We start from the raw sequence: 9,775 nt of genomic DNA on the forward strand, positions 1-9,775 counted from the left end.
ACCGCTCTGGAGCGGACACACAGACCTGCCCAGTGGCACGCGTGCAAGGAAATGACTTCAGCAGCCCACCAGACACAAAACACGCCAAGCCCAAGGATGATGCCGATGCTTTTCTCTCTTTTGTGTACAGGGTAAAAGCAGTTGCTGCAGCTGCAGAAGTGCTCTCTAGAGAGGAGGCGGCTATCCTGAGCCACGGCCATTAATTCAGGTTTGTTTGTCACCAGTCCCACGGACGCTCGGGCACTACTGGGTTTTAGGCATTTCCCTTCTCATACAAAGAAGGGAACTGTGAAAGACAGCCTGCTGCATGCCCAAGGTTAAGAGAGCTGGACTAAAAGACTGCTTTAAATATCCGCAATACAAGAAGGTAAGCAGAGCTCACCATGAGTGGAGGAGAACCATCTGCAGAAGGTCTGAGTGGAGCGACTAATTTCTTGGCCCACTCCCCATCCACTCGTACCCCAACCAATAAATCAGACCAACTCTTTTCCTACCCAATACACACGTATGGAAGTGCTGGATCTAATTGTCTGGCTTGTGGTCAAGTGTTTTTGCAACGGCAGAATCACAACCTTGCAAACAGACTCATGAAAAAATTATTCCTCCTATTCCTGCAGCAGAGAGGAAGCAAAAGAGGGAAACACTTTAACAATATTTAACTGTTTTTCTTAAGATAAAGCCTCCACAGAAGTTGCGTTTCATTGAAATCTCAAAATTTAAGCACAGGAACACGAAGTTCACTGCATCGCCTCTGCCCAATCAACATGCAAACCCTACGTATGTTTGCAGTCAGTACTCAGCCACCATATCACTGAAGTCACCAGAGACCTTGATGCATATTTTGCCTACCAAAGCGGCAGCAGAGCAGCAAGCACTCACTCCTTTATCCACTTTAAGTCAGCACTGAGAAAGCAATTAAGCTTCTTGTTCTCAGCTCCTACAATTGCATAAGCTAGGCGGCTCTGGCTCCAGAAGTTTATATATTTACCTTTTAAAATATGAATGGGAAAGTGTACACAAAACACCCTTCTTTCCCCGTCCCTTCCTTCCCATGAGGAGGAGTGTTTGTTTTTTTATCCGACCTTATGAAAGATTGGGGAAGCTATTCCACCAATACTCTGATAAAAGTAGCCCACACTTCCTTAGAGATAGAGCACAGAAGGAGAGGGAAAAAAAAATAACCTTACCAGCAATAAAATCAGTAGAAATATTTCCTACTAAATAGGATGTCTCACTCAGGGCATTTTATGCTTCAATTTATAGATCCTTAAGCTGCCTGTACAGCACTTCTGCAATGACTCACGTGGCTGCTGATTTTGGGGAACACTTTCTTGTTGCTTACAGGAGCTTGGAATAGAAAAGGGGCTTTTCTGCCCTCTCTGGAGATTTACTTTGGTGACCTTTAAAGATCTGCCTGCAGAATGAAGCTGAATGAATGGGTGGTGGCAGACTTTTAAGCAGTCTTTCTTTTTTGTTTTTTTGATTCATGGGCTGTGATTTTGAAGCTGTGCATTACAGCAACCAAACCCAAAGCTGGATGGAAGACCTCAGCCACATCTCAACCTCTGGGTACACAAGCATTTGTATGACCTAGCATCAAAATCAGGAGAGAAGCAAGAGTATTTTTAGTGTGCAAATACAGAAGTTCAGTAGAACCCACCGTGATGCAGCTGCAGTATTTTAGCACTGCCCAACACAGCATCGTGCCAGGACAGTCCCAGCACCTACAAACCCTTCTAAAGTTCAAAACCAAGCAGCAAAAGAGGCTCTTTCTGCTCTGCCCTCCCCCCTTTCCCTCCTGCTTGTCAGCCATTTCTGTACACACACATGCTTTAGGTGGGGAAGAACCCTCTGTACACCTGCATCAAATGGAGCAGACAAAGTGCCCACCTCTCCCTGCCTGCTTCAAGCCACGCACTTCAGTGTTTTCAAGCACTTTAGCCAAAAACGGGAACTTCTCATGATGAATAAGCCTGCTGACCCGGGAAGTTTTATCCCCTAACTTGGCTGAGGCTCTCTTTATAAAGAGGCACAGCACCAATCTGACGGGCTCCTCTGAACCCATAGAAGTCTGTGTGTATGCAGAAAGAGAGGGGAAATATGGTTTATTTGGGCTCGGGCGCCCTTCCTGCAGGATGCGGTGTTTACAGAGGGTATTTCTAGAACTTCCTGCTCCACACACGCCTCCGGCTCCTCCCCAGCCTGCCTCCCTCCAGCTCCCACCCAGAGGCCCTGGGAGCACGTGAGATGTGGGGGTCTCACCAGCATCTCAAGTCCCTCAGCCATGGGAGCAAGGGAAGAGGGTCAGCTCCTGCTGACACAGTTCTATGGAAAAGACTGCATGCCATCCTCGTCTGCAGAACATATAATGCTTTTTGGGGTTGGTTTGTTTTTTAAGCACACCTTTAAAATGCATTTAGATCCCTTTCCCTCCTTTATTAGATTTCTCACATCAAGCTACTTAAGCTTTCTACGCTGGTGAAAAAAAGTTCACCTTCAGAATTCCTTAAAAAGCTTCCAGTCATTTAATATTTGAACTCTTATGCTCTAGTACATCCCCAAACACTAAATAGTTGCAGAAAAATAAAGGGAGGGGGGGGAAAGCAGGATTTTTTTTCTCTTAAGCAGCTCTAGTGGTTGATGACCCTGCAGCCTTTTATTAGTGATTTTAACCACAGAAAGCAAGCTTGGCACTAGGTTTTCTTCCTCCTAGTTCAACTCAACACCAAATATCTTTCTAAAAGCAGGGTCTTTGAGACAGTGCAAACACTGAGATTGCTCTATTTCAGCACTCCCTCCAGCTTGGTAACCTTTCTGTCTGCACAGCCACCCAACTGCAGACATCCAGCAGCAAAGCACACAGCAAGGACTGGCTGCAACCAACCTAACACCTCCCATGCCAACTAGCAGCTAAGAATGAATTACACTGGCAGCATCACAAACCTCCAGCGATAGTTTCTGTTGTATTTTCACCAATGTTAAAAAGGAAAAACAGCAAAAAACACAGCACAGCAAAACTCAACATGCATCACTGAAGTATCAGTGTATTTTGTGTATTGTAATTTATACCTTTGCTTTAAAAAGGCCAAGCCTACCAACTGAAATGCAGGGATATGCACTGCTGTCTGACAGGGATGCCAGATCTGGCTATCTGATGGATGAACCTGGCCTGTATCCAGTCAACTGGGGTTTTCTCCTGCTGCAGGCACAGTTTGGAGCGTGGTTGATTTAACCTGAGCTCGGCTGCACCCTGGCTCTCTGGTATGGTGAGAACCCACAGCACTGAAATGCTATGAAGGTTTAGACCCTCTCCTGCCATCCTACTGTTGGACTTCCGCATGTGGGCCCTATGGACAAACAGTGGGGAGATGAAAAGGCCTAGGTGTCAAAGGAACCGTGTTACAGGACTAAAATGAAGTCTGGTGGCCACTTGTGGGCCCCCCAGTACAAGAGTCATGGACAAACTTGTGAGCCTGACAGATAGCCACTAAGATGACCAAGGGCCTGGAGCACATCTCCTGTGAGAGGTTGAGAGAGATGAGCAGCCTGGAAAAGGCCTCAAGGGGCTCCACTGATCTGTGTGCAAAGACAACAGAATCAGACTGTTAAGTGCTGCCCAGTGCCAGGACACAAGGCCATAGACACAAACTGGCACACAGCAGGCCATGGGGTCTCATCCTTGGAGAACTTCAGCAGCTGCCTGGACTTGGCCCTGGGCACAGCTCTGGACGCCCTGCTCTGGGTGGCTCTGCTGAAGCAGGGTTGGGCCTGGTGGACCTGGAGGTGCTTTCGTACTTCAACCTTTCCCTGGTTCTGTGAACAAAATTGAAGTAAACAGCTGAAATAAACTCCAAGTGTGCTTTGGAGGAGCCCCGTTGATTCTCTCAGATCTCCATGTAATTTTGAAGAACCAGACTGTTTGTAAACAACTTGCAATGCCAGATGCAGAAGCCCTGCAGCAGCGGCTGAGTTTACTCCTCAGCCTCTCTTGCATCTTCCAGTAACTCCTTACTGCATCCCCTTGATTTGAGGAAAATATGAAAGCACCTTCCATGTTCACAGCTGGATAAGCTGTTTTTTCCTTGGCCCCATAGCACACTCCTGCACAGATCTGCAAACAAGGGGCCCAAGCACGCATACACATTTATATCTATCAGCTTGGGGGCATACCTTTCTACTCCTGAGCCACATAAGCAGCCAGCTGGCTTTGTGAGAGCTTAGAAGCCAGGTGGGAGTGTCGAGGCATGTCAGCAGAAGAAATACAGCACACAGAGGTTGAGCTGAGCCCCTGGCTTGTGTCCAGTACAGGGAAGGGTGGTTTTGGGGCAGCATCTCTCACTGCAGGGACCCACACCAGGCAGCCCAGCTGCCAACAGCGCCCATACATCTTGTGGCACACTGAGAGAGGGAAAACCTCTCCTAAAATGACAAGTATGAGCAGACATGATAGATTTCTTTGCAACCCCCCAACCAGCCTTCCTTCACCAGCAAGCGAGTTAACAAAAGCACGAAAAACCTAGGGACTGCAAAAGGTAGCCACACGTGACAGATGCAAAACACAAAGCCTAAGCATTTTGGCTTTCCTTGCGATCTGTGCATATATGCACAACGTGTGTATGTCCCCACATAGCAGCACAGACCCTTACAAGCACACATTTGCACCATGGCCCTTTCTCCCCCATGGGCTGCATTAAAATAACACCAACCAGATTTTACAGCACATCTCCCAGAGATATCGATGTATACCTCCCACAGATTAGCAGAAAAGAGATGAAAGTGACCTTCTTGCTACCTGCAAGAAACACAATTCTCTGTTCCTAGGGAGATGTACACAGTATTAAGTCCTACCATTACTTCTGGAAGGATGTTTAATGTGCACATATGAAAAAAAGAGCTTTGCTATGGAGCCCTGCAACTCCTCCTCCCCACATTTGCCAGTAGGAAGAAATTTCCTTCCTTGATGGAATAGCCATCAGCTATTGGGCTCAGCTGACAGCCTCAAGATCTCTCCTCTGATTACAGCACACGTAGGAGTTGAGAACAAAGAGGGGGGGAAATAAAACCAAAACAGTCCTTGAAGTGCGAGTTGCAAGTGAAGAAAGTCAAAGAAAGTTATTCAAAGAGCCTAAGAACAAGGAGACAGGAGACAAAAATAATAATTTGGGATAAATCTCCCCAAGATCTCCTGCAACAAGTAGAACCTGCTGGCTGTTGGCACACGTATCTTTGAAGCCCTGAAAGCACACTTTGTAATACTGTTTTTGATAAAACACAGCTTGCTTTTAAGGGGAAGCACCTTCTTCTGTTGTGCAAGGCAGCCAGCTTTGCGCTTCAGCTGCTCGTTTGACTTAAGGAGAAGAGGCACAGAGCACAGATGTGATGCACACAGGTACCGACATGCTGATCCCATCCTTAATGAGTTCTGTGCTCCTTCCATCGACAACCGACACATCAGAGAGCCTCTTACAATTGCACACAGGCAGAAGCAAGGTAGTTGGTACCCTCATACTACAAACCATCCAGCTACTTCTATTTTCATTTCCACATTTCTTCAGGAGCTTTAAGTCCTCCAAAAAACCAAAGGCTCTGCATACTGAAGAAGGCACGCATCATCAGTGCAGTATCTGGAGCTGCACTTCTGATTCTACTCATCTCTGTTCTCTCCTGAGCGACTTTCCCAGAAAGGATCGTCTTCTACTGTTAAGAAAGCTGGAGAAAAGAGGAAAAAGAAAGAAAACAAAGGACATTTTTCAATGGACTTGATGAAAGGAACAAGTCCTGCAGCCAAAGCACGGTGCACCTCAGCCAGCAAGCCACGGCACCTGGACTTCTGCAGAACCCCGATGCTGCCACCCCACGGGTGGAATTCAGCAGCAGTGGCACTTCTTTTGCGATGCAGCACCCCACACAGAACCACAACGATACTCAGAGCTTGACAAGTGCATCTCCCACAGGTTCAGTATCTCCAGAGGATCTTTTGTTATAATTCTGCTGGAGGAAAGAGAATTGAATTCACCAATTCTTCAAGCATACCAGCATGTACATGGATGGAGGGACTGAGCCAGTGGTGACGTTGCCTCTCATTCCTGAGCTCCTGCCCTGGTCCTGAAGAATGACAACCACCGCCATCTCCCTGCGGTTTGGTGGCCCCAAGGAAACAATTTTGTGGTTTCAAGCCAGCTACCAGCCAAGCGAGTCCACGTTAAGGAAGAGCCTCCGCTGCGCAATGTGCTTTTGTTTGCAGCCTCGGGATTTAATTAAGCGGGTAGATAAAGCCACCTTTTAACCCACGCTAGAGGGTGCGCCAGATCGAGATTACAACGCGCTGCAGAAACAGGTCGAAGCAGCTCCCGGCTGCATCCATGCCACGGGCGGGCACCATCCATCACCCACTGCTTCTGGCTGAAAAACCCACCTTCTGGCCCAAAGGCGAGTTTTTTTTAGGTTTCCCTGAGCCAAAAGCAGGATTGGGGTTTTCTGAGGGTTTGGGCTGAAGCGCAATCCTCTTCCCAAGATCCATGTGAAGTGACTAAACCCACACCAAAATCCCTCCATCTCTTCAACTTGTTCCCAAGACAGAAGCAGAAAGGGTGGCCTTTTTTTTTTTCCTTTCCCCTTTTTTCCATCTGACAAACCTATTATTCCCTTAGAAACAGCAAGTTCTCCAAGTAAGCGGACAAAGCAGCTACTTACATGTAGTATTTTAAACAGCCGTGTTTTCAGGCCAAGAAATAAACAGTTATATTTTGGCAACCCTTCATTTCCTGTCCTATTTGCGAGCAATAATGTCATGACACAAAGTATGTCCCATGCCTTTCTCCCTGGCTCAAGCTTGAAAGAGAGGAAAAACAACGCACACAGCTGAATGAACGGCTTGTGACAGCTAGCAAAAAATCAGCAGGAATGGACAAAATGGGGGAAAAAAATAATAATTCAGTGTAAAGGGCAAACTGCTACGTCGGTGGGGGGAGTGCATGGAGCTGCCATGGAAGGAGGTGGGATCCGAGGAGCAGCTCAGCTCCATGGCCTTTGCTGGAAGGAGGAAACGCGCTGCAGCAGCTCTGCCTCCAGCTCCCACCCCAGCTCCGGCTCAAGGCTCCCGGCTCCATCCCGAAACGCCGAGCAGCGACACTTCCTCATTCTCTGACCTTTTCCATTTAATTACTTCCTGTGACTTTCTTGGAAGCCTGCATCGTAATGATGTGCCGCGGCCGCCTTCGGGCGTAACTGAATCATTTTATGCCTTCCGATTCAGCTGAATCCTCCCACTCGCAGCCAGAAATACGGCCACGACACGCCGGGCGATTCGGCCCCCGGCAGCACACAGCCCGGGGGGGCAGAACGAGGCGTCCTCCAGCAATGACAAATCGACCTCCGGGTATTGATCGGAAATGGTGCAGTCATGAAGGAGCCTGAGCAGCCGGAGCCTCATCTCTCCTCTTCGGTTTCATCAAACACTTTAAATACAGGAGAAAAGCTCCCCAAGCAAAATGAAGAAAGCTAACGATGGAGGGGGGAAAAAGACGATGCACTGATTTTAAATGCACGCTGGCCGCGGTGCTTCTTCCGTAATCTGCCTGTTAACATTTGCTCACAGTGCACTTGGCGCAACGAGAAGAGCTATGCAAATCAAAGCCAGATATCTGGGGCAAATAGCACACGATGCTGCCGTTGTTCCGACAGCCCGAGCAAACTTACGGGGAGGGCCTATCCTTATTTCTTCTAACACCACATGGATTGAAAAACATCACCCGCTGCCGCCAGGAAGGACGGCGCATGAGTCACCTGCAGCAGTGCTATCCATCAGCACAGGGAAGGGCCAGGAGGGAGCGGTACCCACAGCAGCACCAGGATCAGGGCAGCAGCTCCAACACGGCCTCCACTCGCAATGCAGGGCATCCATCACCCCACTGCCCACCCAAGGGGTTGGCAAAAGCAGGCCTGGGGCGCGGGGTGGAATCATAGAATTGTTAAGGTTGGAAAAGACCACTGAGATCATCTATCCCAACCAGCAAGCCATCCCCACCGTTCCTGCAGCCCACATCCCTCAGCAGCCGCCAGCTTTGCACATAGCCAGCTCCATGCCATCCCATCAACGGGTCTGCTGGAAGCGAACCCACCACACCTCCCATCCTGCCCCACAGCAGCAGGAGAAATCCAGCTCCTCCAAGAAGAACTGCACTGACTTCAAAATAACCACAACGTCAGGAGCGACGCAGAAATGCAGCTTTACAGCTACGAGGTGCCCCAAACACCACCACCACTGCTCCTCGTGCACGCGTTGCAGGCAGAGGCCATTTCCTTGGCCGCTTACCGTTCCCAGTGCTACACCCCCAGCCTCACAGCCCCCCACGGCACCTGGCACCCACCCAGCGCTGCGTGCACTGCCTCCTTTTCCCGGCTGTCATAAACCCTCAAGGCAAAACTGGGGATGAAGGTGCACGGGGGCCGAGCCCACAGCTCCGCACCACGACCTTCACACATCGGATCGCCGTTTATTCGCGTGGGGGCGTTTCAGAGGGGTCGGTCAAATTAGATGGGGGGGGGTCTGAGAGTCGCTCTCCGTACATGCAGACCCCGAAGGGGGAAGGGAGGGGAAGGGGGGGCCCTCCGAGCGCGGCTGCCGCCGGTGACCGGATTTATGAATGCGGCGTCATGTGACGGCCGCCTCCTATTCACAAAACGGCAGCCGGGGCGGGGCTCCGACCCCCCCACCGAAAGGGAAAAAAAGCCACCAAAAAATAGCGAGCCCTGGGGGTACAGCCACCCTCACGCTGCAGGCCGACACCCCCCCCCAATAAGAAACCCTATTCTTTTATAAGGTGGGAGGCCGGGGGAGAAGGGAGGAAGCGGTTGGAGCCCCCCCACCCCCACACGTCGCGGGTTGAGGGATTTTTTTTTTTTTTTAATTCTATTTTTTTTTTTCCTCTTTTTCTTTTTTTTTTTTTCTTTTCTTTTTTTTTTTTTATGAATGAAGACGCGGTATGCAAATGAGCACGGCCCGGGGGGAGCGCGAAATGGCGGCGGATGTGCGGGCGGGCGGCCGCGCACTCACGCACGCGCGTGTCCGTGTGTGTGTCCGTCCGTCCGTCCGCGGCTGGGGGGGGGGGGTGTGTGTGCTGGGGGGGGATCCCGAGAGCGGCGACGAAGGAGCGGCCCCCCTCCCCAACACACACATACACACACGGAGCCCCCGCAGCCCACCCGCCCGTCCGCCCCCGCTCACTCGTCTGGGTAGGCGTCCTCGGTCATCTTCTCCCCGTCTCGGCTCATCCCTCGCCGCGGGCGGCCGGGCTGCGCCTCCGCATCTTCCTGCGCTTCACATGGCGGGGGAGGCCGCGCCGCGGCGGGGCCGGGGCTGGCGGCCGCGCCGGGCCGGGCCGGGCCCGACGGACGACGGCGGCGCGGGAGGCTGAGGCGGGGCGGGGCGGGCCGGGGTAGGGGGGGGGGGAGCGGGCCGGCGGCGCTACGGCCGCGCTGGGCGGCGGGCGGCGGCCGGGGGAGGCGGCGGCGGCGGGGAGGGCGCCGCGGGGGCGCGGCGGCGGCGGCGGCGGCGCGGGGTTCGGGCCCTGGGGAGCGGCGCAGCGCCCGGGGGCAGGCGGCGGCGCCGGGCCAGCCCCATGGCCGCGCTCACGCCATGGCGGGGCGCCGCGGGCGGCGGCGGCGGAGAATGGGGAGGGGGGGGCTGGCAGGAAGCGGCGGCGCTGCCGAGCGGCAGCGGGCAGGGCAGCGCCGGACCTGGGGAGGGAGGGAGGGATCCGCGGCGGCGGCGAGG

At 51.9% G+C, this 9,775-nt stretch overlaps 1 protein-coding gene across 1 annotated transcript in view; it reads right to left on the reverse strand.

Moving 5' to 3' along the window:
• The window catches only part of SPRED2 (sprouty related EVH1 domain containing 2), a 50,460-nt gene extending 41,103 nt beyond the window's left edge, over positions 1–9,357 (reverse strand). The window contains exon 1 of the mRNA XM_072332061.1: positions 9,227–9,357. Coding sequence (XP_072188162.1) covers positions 9,227–9,273 — 47 coding nt within the window. The 5' untranslated portion in view covers positions 9,274–9,357. The remainder of the gene's footprint in view (positions 1–9,226) is intronic.
• Between the last annotated feature and the right edge of the window lie 418 nt (positions 9,358–9,775).

The sequence above is a fragment of the Excalfactoria chinensis genome, chromosome 3 (genome assembly GCF_039878825.1).
Source record: "Excalfactoria chinensis isolate bCotChi1 chromosome 3, bCotChi1.hap2, whole genome shotgun sequence".
Taxonomy (NCBI): Eukaryota; Metazoa; Chordata; class Aves; order Galliformes; family Phasianidae; genus Excalfactoria; species Excalfactoria chinensis.